The sequence below is a fragment of the Solanum lycopersicum genome, chromosome 9 (genome assembly GCF_036512215.1).
Source record: "Solanum lycopersicum chromosome 9, SLM_r2.1".
In the NCBI taxonomy this organism is placed as follows: domain Eukaryota; kingdom Viridiplantae; phylum Streptophyta; class Magnoliopsida; order Solanales; family Solanaceae; genus Solanum; species Solanum lycopersicum.
Window position 1 is genome coordinate 6,974,717 of NC_090808.1, and position 17,259 is coordinate 6,991,975.

Here is a 17,259-nt window from a genome sequence, read left to right on the forward strand (position 1 = left end):
GTATCCTCTTCCTCACATCGATGATTTGTTCGATCCGTTACAAGGTGCTTGTACATTCTCAAAAATCAATTTGAGATCTGGTTATCATCAATTGAAAATACGGGCAAAGGATGTGCCCAAGACTGCTTTTCGGACCAGGTATGGGCATTACGAGTTCTTAGTAATGTCTTTTGGGCTTACGAATGCCCCTGCTGCGTTCATGAGCTTGATGAACGGGATTTTTAAGCCATATCTGGATATCTTTGTCACTATATTCATTGATGATATACTGGTATACTCAAAGAGCAGGAAAGAACATGAGGAGCACTTGAGAATTGTATTGGAAATGTTGAGGGAGAAAAAGCTTTATGCCAAATTCTCCAAGTGTGAGTTTTGGATAGATTCAGTGTCTTTCTTGGGGCATGTGGTTTCTAAGGATCGAGTGATGGTGGATCCTTCTAAGATCGAACTACTAATGTTACAGAGGTAAGGAGCTTTGTTTGTTTAGCTAGCTACTACCGTCGATTTGTCAAGGGATTTTCCTCTGTTGCTTCCCAATTAAAAAATTTGACTAAGCAGAGTGTTCCATTTGTATGATTGGACGAGTGTGAAGAAAGCTTTCAGAAACTCACGACCTTGTTGACTACTGCACCAATTCTTACCCTGCCAGTGGAAGGTAAGAATTTCATTGTTTATTGTGATGCATCCTATTCTGGTTTGGGTGCAGTGCTAATGCAAGAGAAGAATGTAATTGCTTATGCTTCGAGGCAATTAAAGGTACATGAACGTAATTATCCGACCCATGATTTGGAGTTGGCTGCAGTAGTGTTTGCATTAAAGCAATGGAGACATTATATATATGGAGTGAAGTGTGAAGTCTATACGGATCATCGTAGTTTACAGTATGTCTTTACTCAGAAAGATTTGAATTTAAGACAGAGGAGGTGGATGGAACTACTGAAGGACTATGATATCACTATCTTGTATCATCCGGGAAAAGCTAATGTTGTGGCAGATGCTTTATGTAGAAAGGCAGGGAGCATGGGAAGTCTAGCTCACTTGCAGGTTTCTAGACGCCCATTGGCTAGAGAGGTTCAGACTCTGGCTAATGACTTTATGAGGCTGGAAGTACTAGAGAAGGGAGGATTTTTGGCCTGTGTAGATGCAAGATCTTCCTTTCTTGACAAGATTAAAGGAAAGCAGTTTACTGATGAGAAATTGATCCCGGATTCGAGATAAGGTATTGCGAGGAGAGGCTAAAGAAGCAAAAATCGACGAGGAAGGCATTTTGAGAATTAAGGGAAGGGTATGTGTACCCCGCGTCGATGATTTGATTCACACTATTCTTACAGAGGCTCATAGTTCAAGGTATTCCATACATCCTTGTGCAACCAAGATGTATCGTGACCAAAAGCAATATTTTTGGTGGAGTAGGATGAAGCGTGACATTGTTCATTTTGTTGCTCAATGCCCGAATTGTCAGCAGGTAAAGTATGAACACCAGAGGCCTGGAGGGACACTTCAGAGAATGCCCATTCCTGAATGGAAGTGGGAGAGAATTGCAATGGACTTCGTGGTTGGTCTTCCAAAGACAATGGGTAAGTATGACTCTATTTGGGTGATTGTTGACAGATTAACTAAGTCTGCTCACTTCATTCCGGTTAAGGTGACTTACAATGCAGAGAAGTTGGTCAGGCTCTATATCTCAGAAGTCGTTCGGTTGCATGTAGTTCAACTTTCCATCATATGAGATAGAGTTACGCAATTTACTTCTAAGTTTTGGAGAACATTGCATGCCGGGTTAGGTACTAGGTTGGATCTTAGTACTGCATTTCACCCTCAGACCGATGGTCAGTCTAAGCGAACGATTCAGGTTTTGGAGGATATGCTTCGTGCATGTGTAATAGAGTTTGGTGGTCGTTGGGATAACTTCTTATCCTTAGCAGAGTTCTCATACAACAATAGCTATCACTCAAGTATTGATATGGCCCCATTTGAGGCACTGTATGGGAGAAGATGTAGGTCTCCCATTGGGTGGTTTGATGCATTTGAGGTTAGACCTTGGGGTACTGACCTTCTGAGGGAATCGTTAGATAAAGTGAAATGCATTCAAGAAAAGCTTTTAGCGGCTCAAAGTAGACAGAAGGAATATGCAGATCGAAAGGTTAGAGACTTGGATTTTATGGAGGGTGAACAAGTCTTACTGAAGGTTTCACCCATAAAAGGGGTGATGCGGTTCGGTAAGCGAGGTAAGCTTAGTCTGAGGTACATTGATCCATTTGAAGTTCTGAAGCGCGTGGGGGAGGTATCTTATGAATTAGCCTTGCCCCCAGGACTCTCAGGAGTGCACCCGGTATTTCATGTGTCTATGCTGAAAAGATATCATGGGGATGGAAACTACATTATTCGTTGAGATTCAGTCCTTCTTGATGAGAATTTGTCTTATGAAGAGGAGCCTGTTGCTATTTAAGATAGAGAAGTCCGCAAGTTGAGATCAAGGGAGATTGCATCCATCGCGATTCAATGGAAGAAATGGCCAGTTGAAGAGTCCACTTGGGAGAAGGAGGCTGATATGCAAGAAAGATATCCACACCTTTTTACAGGTTCAGGTACTCTTTCTCGCCCTTGTTTTTCTTTTAGTGATCGTTCGAGGACAAACGATGGGTAAATTGGTATCTATTGTAACGACCTGTTTATTCGTTTGAGCAGGTAGAATTACTTTTGTTAATAACTGATAGTGTCGACGGATCACACGACGGACCGTCATGGTCACGACGGACCGTCGAGTGTATCCGTGCCAAAACACTTAAACTCTAAAATTTGGGTACGGGGAATCAACTCTCTGAACTTCGTGACGACATGGCAGCACGGACAGTCGTAGGCACGACGGACCATCACAGAGCTCTTAAATGAAATTGAGTCTCTGAACTCTGTGACTACTCTGCATGACGGACCGTCGCAGGCATAACGGGCCGTCACGAGCTGCGTAACCTTGACTGAGTTGGATTTCTGCTAAAGTTTTAAAGGGGCGTTTTGGACTGTTTATGACAAACTGTATGAAATTAGGGGATAAGTTTAATAACTTATTTACTTGGGGGTTAAAGGAGATAACCTTGAAATAAATAGTAGGTTACTTTTATCACCTTTTATACTTTATTATATGATAATTAGGGTAAAAGAAAAAGAGTTTGAATAAGGAAAAATAAAAAGTCAGAAAGAAAGGGAAGAACGAGCGAGAAAGAGAGAACGAAGAGGAAAGCAAAGGCATTGAGAAGTAGCTTGCTTGATCACGATTCTTCGGTAGAGGTAGGTTATGGTTTATGTTATTTCATAGTAAACTCTAAATAGCGATTGATATGTGTTGGGTGGTATTGTAAAGTCTTCTATATGCTTAATTGTGTTGTTGCATGTTGTGATTATGTAAATGGTGATGGATTATAATGATGATACTGTGGAATCTTAAAAACCTTAAATCCACTCTATTAATGATGATGCCTTGATATAAAAGAAGGCTTGATGAACTAAAAGAATGAGGTTAATGGATCAGGTGTCACGAACCGACACGTAGTATTAGGGTATCGGGTTTTCACGAACCGACACGTAGTATTAGGGGATCGGGTGTCACGAACCGACACGTAGTATTAGGGAATCGGGTGTCACGAACCAACACGTATTATTAGGGGATCGAGTGTCACGAACCGACACGTAGTATTAGGGGATCGGAGTGTCACGTTCCGACACAAGAGGAATAAGGGATTGAATCTGGAATTATGTAAATGTAATTAAATTCAAAGAACTTTTTTCCCAAATGAGTATGGTGTGGAGGCTTGAGTCCTTATAGATGTACTTGGTGTTGTTGTCAATGGTTTTTGTACTTGTTGTTGCCACCTGTTAAGTATTATGGTTGATTTTATACTATTGTTTAATATATATTTATTTCTATTTTGAGTTGGCCGATGATATCTAACTCAGTACTTGTGCCTTGTACTGACCCCTACTTATGATTTTCTTCTTTGTTATTTGTGGAGTGCAGCAAACGTACCATCGTCTTCAACCCAACCGCAACTCTAGCCAGTCTTCAGCTTATCGGATTTCAGGGTGAGCTACTGTTTCTAGCTCGGACTGGACTCTCTCCTTCACGTCCTGATGTCTTGAAGTTAGGACATGGACCATCTCTTTTATTTTTTTTAGTTTCTTGAATACTCTTAGACTTAGAAATTTGAGGATAGATGTTCTTGGTGTGATGACTTCCATATTTTGGAATAATAAGTATTGAGTTTTAAGTCTTCCGTATTATATTTTGTTTACTATGGTTAAAATGTTGGGGTTTAGATTGGTTGGTTCGCTCACATAGGAGGATAAGTGTGGGTGCCACTCGCGACTAGTTTTGGGTCGTGACACATATCATAAGTGAAAAACAAAGTACAAGGTTATATATGCATACAAATTAATGTCTAAAATGGCCTAAAAAATGAGTGAGGTTATAGGACGAAAACTCTAGCTCACTTGAATGTCTGAAACTAAATTAAAGTCTAAAATGATCAAAAGAAAATATTAATGGTTTTTTCCAAACAATGAAGATGTCACGACCCATACCATACTGATTGACACCCACACTCTCCCTCTAGTATTAGAACAACTACTACAACCCAAACTAAGCAACTAGACCAAAATTAAGGAAATTAAGTTACGTAAGCAAGTTAATTAACTAACAAAAGTGGAATTTAAATATGTAGAATCTTAAAGTCAATATACTTAAACATCAAACAAGATCCATAAATCTAACCAAGAAGGGATACATCCGAAACAAATGAACTATTCATTATCTAAAACAATTCCTATGTCTGGAAACGCTAGACATAGGCGAAAGAGAACTCCATGGCAGCCCGAAACATGTGTCTCACCCTTGAAGTAGATGCGATGAACTCTAGTCCTTAAGCGAGGTCTATCAATAGCTGCTTGAAGATGTCCTCTACTAAAAAAAAATAAGAGCAAGTGCAGAATCAGTACACAACCACCGTGTACTGGTAAGATCACGCGACTATCCCACTAGTGTAATATAAACAAGTCAAACAAACATTACAATCACATGCATATATATATATCAACATATACAACATTATCAACATGGGAATTCAACAACACATTACCACTACTAGAAATTTGACTTACTGCAACGCTTATTTAGCAACGGTTATACCATCGTAGCAATAGCTCACCTATTACAACGGTTATAACCGTGGCCAAATATTCTTGAATCTAATAGAACAATTCTTAAAATAAACTATTGTATAATCCCTATAACCGTCCCTATAGAGTGTGTATAGCTACTATTTTCAAAACCGTCGCTATAGACAACTCTATGGCAACAGTTTTTTAGAAAAATAATTCTGATTTTTTAGCCCTAAATAATTTTCCCTCCTAAAAAAATATACTTCCCTCCAATATAATTTGGCAAAGATACATTAGTCCCTCCTAAAAAAATAATTCTGATAAATTAACTTTTTAAAAAATGTAAAAGAAAAAGAAGAAATTGTTTTCAGAAACCCTTATTTTTTCAGACAACGTGAGAGAGCCATTTTCGGGTGAAGCTGCGAGTGAAAGGAATTCTGAAGATTTTGGTGAGAAAAACGAAATTTGTTGGTGAAGCTGTTGGTGGAGCTCGTTGGTGAAGTTCGTTGGTGAAGATCGTTGGTGAAGCTGTTGGTGAAGCTCGTTGGTGAAGAGCTGTTGGTGAAATTGTTGGTGAAGCTCGTAGGTGAATCTATTGCTGAAGCTCGTTGCTAAAGCTCGTTGGTGAAGCTCGGTGGTGAAGCTATTGCTGAAGCTCGTCGAGGAAAACAACCAGCTCATTCTTTTTGGTGATGCTTTTGAGGTTCGACTACGAATTCATCTTAAGGGTTAATAATGTTTAAGTTTTCTATGCTAGTTCATGATTTCTAAGTCCCCATTGAAGTAATTTCAAAAAATCTTAAAGAATAATGTATGGGTTAGTCTTAAATCTATGTTATTTGCTCCAATATAGTTAGTGTATAAACTTCCCCTGTTTGATTCTGTGATATATAAGAGAGTCGAAATCTAGTGCTCCAAGTTTGTGGATCTGTAAGTATTTCTCTCTGGATTTTTTTTTGTTTCAAATGAATTCTTCCTTAATATTCCCCATTTGATGTGAATCTGGACAAAAATTACTCCCAAATTACTTCCTACTGGTATTTGTTTCACTTTTTGTTGACTGATATAGCTTAAGCTAATTCGTTTTTGAAAAAATTTCTTGTCCTTTGAGTGACTACAAACCTTGATGTAAATATGGTAGTTGTGTGACCCTGTGTTCTCTCCTCTGTTTTTTGGTGTTCATATTGCTGATCTCAACTTGTTTCGATTAAGGCTTAGTTATCCTCAATTTTGTTTTTGATTATTAAGAGATGTTTAAACTTGAGTATCACTGTCGTCTTACTTTGAAATACATTTGGATTCTGAAATTGTCTATGTCTTTTGCTTGTTCGATTGAATGTTATTTTCCCTTATGAGTCACTGCCAGCATAAACTGTGACACATCATGCACTTCTGACAATATCATTAAGCCTTTCATCTGCAAATATTTCTGTTAGTCAAACTATGGCATGCTACAAGCACAAAATAAGAATTGATAAATGTTGTATGCATTAACATTTACTTGGTGTTACATAATCAGAGAGACCAAGTGAATGGCTTTTAAAGGAGAGTTCTCATCCTTTGAAACGAAAAGAAAATTCTGAATAGAACAGAAGAACAACTGTCAATATAATGAGCTTGGAAACCAAGCATACGAAACATAGAGTGACGTAAGAAAGAAATGACACTACATTTGTTCACATATATGGTGGGATTAGAAGAAACCCTGGAAATTTCTATTAGATACCGTATTAAAACATGCAGATCATAACTAATTTCTTCAGTGGTCTGTCCGAGACACAAACCTCCGTAAGCATTTTCATTTGGTTGAGCTGATTTAATTCTCTCAATACTTTACAGGGGCTTATGAAAAATTATAATTGGGTTGTTAGAATTCATCATGTGATATTATGTTACCAAATAATTCATGAATGATCTTTTAATCACCAAATTAGTTGGGCAGGATCCTAGGTATCCATAATGAAAAGCAACATTAAGGTTGACAATTTCAACTTACTCCATGACTATATAAACATTTTCCTTGTCCTCATAGGCATCATAGAATTGAACCAGATTCCTATGTCCTGTTAAAGCACGCAATATTTTGACTTCTCTCCTTACATCCTCAATTGCAATTGTTGTAGTCATCTGCAAAAGATTCCTCAGTCTCATTAAACAAAGAAATAATTCAATCAGGTGATACTGCTCTTGGCATGAAAATATAGTCCTTGTCTTTGTGCCACTATTTTTTTTTGTATGTGTGATTTAAAAAAGGAATTTTTTGATGGAGTTTTCTAAGCTAAGCTACTTATCTTGGACTTATATCTCTTATATTTTTTCCTCTCTTTGTCTTGGTTTCCTAATAATATTGTGTGATTATGTTATTTATAGGCTTGGCTGATACAGACCCAAAGGTAACACTTCAGGATTTTTGAAGTAGTTCGTTTGGAACTCGAGAAGGCTGATTGGTAAGAAATTGAAAGTAATAAAAATTTTCTGCTATATGGTAGCTAGTTTTTAGATTGACCAGCTAACTCCCTTGTATTTTTTATAAAGAGAATATGAGTTGTTATGGTTTGTCCGAACTACTTTTTCCATGTGAACAATCAACTTTGTTATTGTTTTACGAATACATGAACTGTTTTGCTAGAATCAAAACTAATGTATTGATAGTTATTTTGTTTACTTGTTGCAGTCTATTGCTATAATGTATGTTATTTACTCTAATCTAGGTCTGCCCTTATTGCTTTGAAATGTGTTTGCGTGTGCCTTTAGTCATTCATTTGTATAAAGTTTATTAAATGGTGGAAGCTGCTAATAACTTAACTTCTCAATATTTTTTGGTTCTACTATTAGTGTTGTAATTATTTGTTGTTGAATTGATGTGAAGGTTTGAGATTCGATTAATCTAAAAGTTCAAGTTGTTAAGTTCTGCCGATATTATTTGTACGCATGAATTTATTGGTGTCTTCATTTGTGAGGCCGGCATACTTTTGCTGACCCCTATTACACCATATATAGAATGATTGCATATTCTTAATGCATAAGAGTATAGAATTTTGTTTATTCTCCTTTAGTAAAATTACTGTATGTGGTATTGAGTGGATTTCTATAGTATGGTATGAGAAGATACTTCCTTTTGGTAAAACTGTTAACTTGTTCTGCTACATTGACACCAACAAAATTATTAACCTACGAATAATGATTGAAAACACAAGGAGTTGCTACTCATGATATTCTAACGAAGACACATTGGTGGACCTCAGAATCTAACACTCTGCTATGTTTTCAGAACTTTGAACATACCACCATAGACATTAACAGATAAGCTGCGTACTCTATGCAGAAACTTGAAGTGGTCATATTCACATACACATATATCTTCAACAAGATAACTGAAATCCATATGCATATGTCTTCCATTTAAAAGTCAGTGATTGATCCCTATAACTCGCTTTATGAATTCATAAACCAGCAGAGCTGCAAACAGACAAAATCTAGCAGTTAGCTAAAACCCCAACTCTCTCAAGTTACATAAAACACACATGCACACACAGGTATCATGGATTGAAGTAGTAAAGTAACAAACTCAAACCATATAAGGTGCATCACCTTGCACATAATTATTGGAGCAGACTCCAAATAGCGTAAAATCATCACTTTCTTCGGGTAATTAAATATTGAATAACTACTTTGTGCCACTGTTTTTTTTGTATGTGTGATTTAAAAAAAGGAATTTTTTGATGGAGTTTTCTAAGCTAAGCTACTTATCTTGGACATATATCTCTTATATTTTTTCCTCTCTTTGGCTTGGTTTCCTAATAATATTGTGTGATTATGTTATTTGTAGGCTTGGCTGATACATACCCAAAGGTAACACTTCAGGATTTTTGAAGTAGTTCGTTTGGAACCCGAGAAGGCTGATTGGTAAGAAATTGAAAGTAATAAAAATTTTCTGCTATATGGTAGCTAGTTGTTAGATTGACCAGCTAAATCCCTTGTGTTTTTTTTTATAAAGAGAATATGAGTTGTTATGGTTTGTCCGAACTACTTTTTCCATGTGAACAATCAGCTTTGTTATTGTTTTACGAATACATGAACTGTTTTGCTAGAATCAAAACTAATGTATTGATAGTTATTTTGTTTACTTGTTGCAGTCTATTGCTATAATATATGTTATTTACTCTAATATAGTTCTGCCCTTATTGCTTTGAAATGTGTTTGCGTGTGCCTTTAGTCATTCATTTGTATAAAGTTTAATAAATGGTGGAAGCTGCTAATAACTTAACTTCTCAATATTTTTTGGTTCTACTATTAGTGTTGTAATTGTTTGTTGTTGAATTGATGTGAAGGTTTGAGATTAGATTAATGTAAAAGTTCGAGTTGTTAAGTTCTGCCGATATTATTTGTACGCATGAATTTATTGGCTTTAATATTTTGCACATGTCATGTAGGATAAATATTCAATGGATTTTGGAGATAAAAGTTGGATTAATCTCCGAAGATCCACCAATGAATATATTGATGGAGTTAATGATTTTCTTGATAAAGCATTTGAACGAGCTTCCCAAGGAAATGAAATATTGTGTCCTTGTAAGAAATGCTTTAATCGTAATTGGCATTGCCGAAATATGGTAGAGGATCATTTGATTTGCCATGGATTTGTTCATGGATACACCAAATGGGTTTTTCATTGTGAAGGATTTTCCTCAAGAAATACGCCACATCCAACCGATGAAGAAGAAACTTCTAACATGCATGACGACATTGATATATTACTTCATGATACTTTTAGAAATATAGTAGATGATCAGAGACATGAAGGAGTGAGGGAGGGGCCACATGAAGATGCAAAGAGATTTTTTAAATTAGTGAAGGAAGGGAAAGAAGAGTTGTATCCAGGGTGTAAGAATTTTTCTAAGTTGAGTTTTACCATCTGGCTATACTTGTTTAAATGCATTCACAAGTTGACTGATGTGGCCTTTTCAAATTTGTTGGACTTGATAAGAGAGGCATTTCCATTTGCTAAGATACCCGACTCGTTTTACAAGGAAAAAAAGATCATAAAAGATTTGGGTCTTCATTATGAGAAAATACATGCTTGCACTAATGATTGCATATTATTTTGGAATGACAATGCAAAGTTAGATAATTGCTCTGTGTGTGGAGCTTCAAGATGGAAGAATGTTCGTAATGACTTAAATAATAAGGTTACGAAAATCCCAGTGAAGGTGTTAAGGTACTTTCCTTTAAAACCTAGGCTTCAGAGGATATTCATGTGTTCTAAAACATCTGTAGCTATGAGATGGCATGATACTGAACGACTTAAAGATGGAAATTTAAGACATCCTGCAGATGGTGAAGCTTGGAAGGATTTTGATTCATTGCATCCTAACTTTGCTAATGATGCTCGTAATGTTAGATTGGGTCTTTCAAGTGATGGTTTCAATCCATTCAGAACTATGAGCATTTCCCATAGCACATAGCCAGTTATGTTGATGAACTATAATTCATCTCCATGGACTTGCATGAAGTCGGAGAATATTATGTTGTCAATGATTATTCCAGGTCCATCGTCTCCCGGAAATGATATAGATGTATACTTGCAACCACTGATTGCAGAGTTGAAAGAACTATGGGAAGTGGGAGTTGAAACATATGATGCTGTAACTAATCAAACATTTCTAATGCATGCAGCTTTATTGTGGACAATTAGTGATTTTCCAGCTCTAGCAATGTTTTATGGATGGAGCACCAAGGGGAGATGGGCATGCCCCACTTGTAACCATAATACTTGTTCCCAATATCTCAAACATAGTCGCAAGATGTGTTACTTGGGTCATCGGACGTTTTTACCTCCTGATCATCCATTCAGAAGAGATAAAAGATCATTTAACGGTAAAGAGGAGCATAAAGTTGCACCTACTCCATTATCAGGTGCACAAATTCTTAAAGAGCTTCGTGAATTCAATAATGTATTTGGAAAGAACAAAAAGAAAAGAAAATGAAAGAATGATGGTCCATGGAAAAAAAATCCATATTTTTTGAGTTACCGTATTGGGCAACAAACAAATTGAGGCACATCCTTGATGTGATGCACATAGAGAAGAATATTTGTGACAGTGTGCTTGGGACTTTATTGGATATACTTGGAAAGTCCAAAGATCATATAAATTATCGCTATGACTTGTATGAAATGGGGATACGTAAAGATCTTCAACCTCTAAAAGATTGTGATACAGGGAATATCCATCTAGCTAAAGCTTGTTTCTCTATGACACCGGATGAGAAAAATTTATTTTGCACCGTCTTAAAAGATGCCAAATTACCAAAAGGGTGTGCTTCTAATATATCAAGTCGTGTGCAAATTGAAGATATGAAAGTATCAGGAAGCAAAAGTCATGATGCTCATTTCATAATGCATTACTTGCTCCAGGTTGCAGTCAGAAAAGTGTTACCCAAGAATGTAGCTATGGTCTTGATTAGATTGGGGAATTTTTTTAGAGCCACATGTAGCAAGGTTATAAGAAGAAGCGATCTTGATAAGATGAAAGCAGAAATCATAGATATTGAATGTGAGCTTGAAAAGATTTTTCCTCCATCCTTTTTTGATATAATGACACATTTACCTATCCATCTAGTAGATGAAATTAAGCTTGGAGGCCCAACTCATTTGCGTTGGATGTATTCTACAGAGAGAACTATGTGTGACTTGAAGGGGCTTGTTCGTAATCGAAAAAATCCTGAAGGATCAATAGTAGAAGGTTTTTCAGCTGTAGATTGTTTGAACTTTATTGCCATATACCTACCTAATACGGTGAAGACAAAATTAAGTAGGTGTGAAATAGAGGATGATGAGTACATTCAAACAGAAGAAGGTGGTGTTTCACATTTATTTCCTAAGACAGGTCATCCAATTGGAAGTGAGAATATAAGGAAAGGCAAGATTTTGAACATGGAGCAGCATGAGTTGTTTGAAGCACATCGATATACTTTGTTCAATACAGGAGATGAACAAGTAGAGGCATTTATCAAGTAAGATAAAATACTCGTTTGTTTTTAAACTTCATTTAGATGTTATGATAATGTATTTCAAATTTCATTTCATTTGTAAATACACATTGATTAAATTACATTACATGCTTACAGGGAACATAAGAGCTTAACTGATAATCGTACTAGAGGCAATGCATGGGTAAAAGCACAGGTCCATAGTAGAGAATTTGGTGATTGGTTTAGTGAAAAAGTTAAAAATATTGAAGTGTCCAATCATTTAAAATGGCTAGCTAAAGGGCCTAACTTTGTGGCAAAAAGATATACTGGATATTTCATTAATGGATATCGATTTCATACGAAGACACGGGATGCCCCTTGTAAAACTCAGAATAGTGGAGTGACTTTGTCAGCCACAACGGATAGTTTTGCTAGTGCTAGGGACAAAAATCCTGTTGATGGAATGGTTCTCCATTACGGAATTATTCAGGATATCATTGAGATTGATTATTGGGGTTGCTTTAGTGTTGTACTTTTTAATTGTGATTGGTTTCATAATGAAGTCGATGATTATGGATTGACTCGGTATATTTCAACAAAAAATGTAGTACAAATGATCCTTTTGTACTAGCATCTCAAGTGCATCAATTTTTTTATATGGAAGATCCAGTTGAGAAAAATGTTTATTATGCAAGAAACAAAGTCCCTGTGGATTTGTATGATTTGGAGGAAGAGAATTGTCCTAATATTGAAGAAACATTTTGGAGAGAGCCTAATGATGATATTGGTTCATCAGAAAGATTAGTTGATGTAGATGTTAGATGGTCTAGAGAAGATCTTCCTGTTGATATCATCGATGTTCCTTCCATTGCACAACATTCACAAGATGAAGCTATGGAAACATCGGAAGAGGAGGATGACTTTGATGATACTGATTGAGATTGGATGGAAGTTGATGATTGACAAAGGATCTTGTGGACTTGTTCAAATACATTATGTTTTTTTTCTTATAGTAAATAATGAATATCATTTGAGGTGCATCATATAGATTATGAATGTTGAGTAAACTATATTTGCTATCTCTTGTTTTTGTTTCTATGTTTTTTTTCTTCATGTTATCGTTAAATTACTACAACTTTTTGATTATTAGTTTTGGTAAGTCCTTTTTCTCTCTTATTGATCATTTTCATTCTTCTTCTTTTTGCAGTTTCTCTGAGCAATTTCAATATATTAGTGGACCAGCAAATCACTAGGTTCTTATCTCTTTACTAAGGTCCAACAGTCCAGGTTCGTTTTCTCTTCGAGTACTTAATATTATTGTAGACAGTAAGAAACTTGTTGTTCTCTTATAATTTCACCAATTGGCACCTAAAAACACTCTAAATCTTGTGTGTGATTGTGAACAGTAATAGACCTACTGAATGTGATTGTCTGCAGAAAATATTATTAGAATGTCCCTTAAGGGTACATTTTATTTTCAGCTCTTTATTATATCTTGGTGATTGATTTGTGTAAGTATTGCAGGTGTACACTGCCATACATTTTAACTTTTTAATTTCTATTTTCAGATAGGTTTGAATAGTCATAGATATGAGTCAACAAGAAACTTCAAAAAGAACCAAAAAGCCAAAAAGAAAACATTTGCTAAACCGGGATCGTTATCATTCTTGGCAAATAAGAAACGACGGTTATTGACAACAAATGAAATTATTAAAGAAATAGAGTGCAAGAAAGGACATCTGCTCAAATTAATTGGAGCAGAACAATCAGTAGCACCACAATCTGAAGCAAAAAGACAATCTATCGAGGAGTTGCCTTTTGAAAATCAGCCTGTCGAGGAGCTGCCTGTTGTGCAGCCTGTCGAGGAGCTGCCTCTTGTGCAGCCTGTCGAGGAGCTGCCTCTTGACCAGCATGGAAAAGATTTTCCTTTCGAGGATCAAGTGCAAATGAATTTTGTCACTCCTCGAACAAATGATCAACCTGAAGAACAAGGTAACATATAAGATTACAAACTTATTTTATGTATTCATAATTTTTAATTATTATTCTTGTATTTTCTTATAGCTGGAGATGTTTCCACTCCAAATAAAAGAGGTAGAACGCAAATGCATGATGTTCATGCCCGAAAAGAACGTAAGTTGATCATACTGAATAGTCAAAATCAACCCGTTGGTCCTACGGATGATGTTGTCATAGAGGTAAGTAGCTTCCTAGGAACATTGGCTAGAAATGCGACTCTTTGCCCATTTGATATATTGGATTGGAGGAGCATGGACACTAAAAACGATTTATGGGATTATACCAAGGTTTGTAGTTTACAATAATAAATTATTTGTAAAAGTATTTTACTTCTATTGGCTAATTGAATGACACAAAATTATAGGGGAAATATATTATTCCTGAAGCTGCGTACCATTGGGCTATGGTAACAATTCGAGATGCTTGGAGAAGACATAGAAGTGATTTGAAGCTTAATTATTACGATCCATATGACAATGATGCAGTTAGAATGGCAAAAAAGCCTGGTCATATTCCAGAATGTCAATTTAGAGAGCTCCTCAAATATTGGAATTCTGAAAAATTCAAGGTAAAAATGTAGTTCAGAATCTCAATTTTTTGAATAAGTAGCATTTGTATTTGGTACTTTAGTGTCTAAAGTAGTGTGATAATAGTATATATTCTGCTTTATTTTTTCTTCTACTCTCTTCTCTATTGTAATATTTTGTAGCTTCTTTCTTCATTTATTGTGATAGTCACATGCATTTTACAAGACACCTTAACACTATATAATGAGTGATATTGACAGATTGTTATAAAGGAAAAATAGACTATTATAAAGGAAAGACAGACTAATATTGACCTCATCTAGTACACTATATAACACTAATATACCTTCGATTAACATTACTGATTCATTTCTTTGCAGAAAATGTCTGAAACAAATGCAAAGAATCGAAAGAAAATGATGAATCCACAAACTACTGGCAAAAAGAGTTTCGCTTTAGTTCGTAATAAGCTGGTGAGTTCTCTTATATATTATTTTTTTGATGAAATTTTCTTTTGGATCTCTTCTAGTGTGAGTTTATTTTTTATATATATTTCAATTTGACTAGGAGAAAGATAAGGAGACAGTATCATCTAAGGATCTCTTTGTGGTTACAAGAACAAGAAAACCTGGTCGTTTGTACAAGGCCTCAAATGAAGATACTACTAGTAAAATTGGATGTGTCTGTCTATATTTTTTTATTGAGATCAATTATTTATTTCATAATATTGTGTTTGTTGGATATGCTTTAGTAGGCTGAAATGGAGGAAATTGAAAAACAAATAAGCATAAATGGTGAGTATGTTGATGCATTTTCAAGCGTCATGGGTCCTGAACATCCGGGACGTCTAAGACTATATGGCGCAGGAGTTACAAAGACTACTTTGAAAAAAAAAGTTGGCAATTCGGAATCAACTTTAAGTGCAACAACTGATGGAATGCAGCAAATGCAAGAGAGGATGCAGAAAATGGAGAAACAGATGGAGGAACAAAAGAAAATTGTGCGACAAGAAGTTATTGCAGATGTTATTGCACAACTTAAGCATGCAGGATTAATTGATCCTAATATATTGGCAACATTGTCGACTCCTTCACCAAGAGAATCTACTTTTGTTTAAGGGGCTAAACAAGGTTGGTGTCGCTAATTCTATGTTTTGATTGGTATTTGTTGTTGCTACTTGCGATAGGATTAGAATGGAATAGTATGCTATTGATCTAAGGAAGTTGTGGAAAAGTTAGGCAGAGGATCAGTAAATGCCTGATTCATGAGTATAATGTCTGAGTTGCTGCTTGTTCTCTAATAGTTTAATGTCTGAGTTACTGCTTGTAGTCTGGTTCATGAGTTTTCTTGTGCGGCTTGTAGCCTAGTAGAGGACCAGTTGTTAGATTCATGATTTTTTTGATACTTGCTGCTTGTAGTCTGGTTTCTTGTGGTTTCTTCTTTATGTTAAGTAAACATGTCTCTTGTAGCATGATAGTGTTGTTTCTACTTATTGTAGTTTGGACTCTTGTTTCTGCTGCTGGTCTCTTGTTTCTGCTGCTGGTTTCTTGTAGCATTATAGTGTTTAATCTTAGCTTCACGATTATGTTTAGTCGAGCCAACGTAGTAGCTAATTGCTGCATGTATAGTAGTCTGGTCTCTTGATTCTGCTGCTTGTAGAAGTTTAAATGCAGCTAGCAGTTGAATGTTATTGGCATGTGTAGTAGTTTGGTCTCTTGATTCTGCTGCTGCTTGTAGAAGTTTAAATGCAGCTAGCAGTTGAATGTTATTGGAATGTGTAGTAGTTTGGTCTCTTGATTCTGCTGCTGATTGTAGAAGCTTGAATGCAGCTAGCAGTTGAATGTTATTGGCATGCATAGTAGTCTGGTCTCTTGTTTCTGCTGCTGCTTGTGGAAGTTTGAATGCAGCTAGTAGTATAGTAGTCTATGTGTCTTTTATTTTGCTGCTGCTTGTAGCAGTTGAATGTTATTGAATGCAGCTAGCAGTTCAATGTCTCTTGATTCTGTTTAATGTCTCTTGATTCTGCTGCTGCTAATGCATGGTTGTAACATGTTAATTTCCAAGATTTGAGGTTTGCTAAATTATTTATATTTTTTTCTGGTTATATGTAGGTGATGAAATCGAAGAAAGGGATGAAAGCAGTAGTGAAGACTTGACATAGGAGCTGAAGTATATATTGATGTAAACTTTATTGATGTTCTAGAAATCATATATTTTTGAAGATTGAAAATTCTATGGCATGTGTTTCACCTTTTTTGGATTCTATAAAAAGATTTGTATATTTTGGATCTTGAATTCTAATTAAGGTAATGAACATTTATTCTCGTTAACGATTTATGTGTGTTTTTATGATATAAATTTGATTCTCATGAATGATTTAGTATATATATAGCAGGTATATATTAGCTTACTAATATTGTATTAGAATTGTTGCAAATAGCAGGTAATAACCGTTGCAATAGGCATTAAGCCACAGTTCTACAATTGTTTGAAAGTGTTGCAATACCCTATAACAACCGTCGCAATAGAGTGAAAACGGTGTGTTGAATCGAAAAAAACTGTAGCCATAGCCTTAACAGAATTGATGCAT

The 17,259-nt window shown here is 35.8% G+C and overlaps 2 protein-coding genes across 2 annotated transcripts; both read left to right on the plus strand.

Moving 5' to 3' along the window:
• Window positions 1–163: 163 nt before the first annotated feature.
• On the plus strand, window positions 164–11,138 carry LOC109121059 (uncharacterized). The gene is made up of 4 exons (XM_019215531.2): window positions 164–365; window positions 8,981–9,003; window positions 9,585–10,572; window positions 10,699–11,138. The coding sequence occupies exons 1-4, from the start codon at window positions 164–166 to the stop codon at window positions 11,136–11,138; spliced, it is 1,653 nt and encodes a 550-aa protein (XP_019071076.2).
• A 2,191-nt stretch (window positions 11,139–13,329) lies between these two features.
• LOC101265957 (uncharacterized) lies at window positions 13,330–16,921 on the plus strand. The gene is made up of 7 exons (XM_069289083.1): window positions 13,330–13,410; window positions 13,692–14,115; window positions 14,188–14,429; window positions 14,507–14,710; window positions 15,050–15,142; window positions 15,237–15,799; window positions 16,781–16,921. Exons 2-6 carry the CDS (start codon window positions 14,070–14,072, stop codon window positions 15,426–15,428), a joined length of 777 nt encoding a protein of 258 aa, XP_069145184.1. The 5' UTR covers window positions 13,330–13,410; window positions 13,692–14,069; the 3' UTR covers window positions 15,429–15,799; window positions 16,781–16,921.
• Window positions 16,922–17,259: the final 338 nt, after the last annotated feature.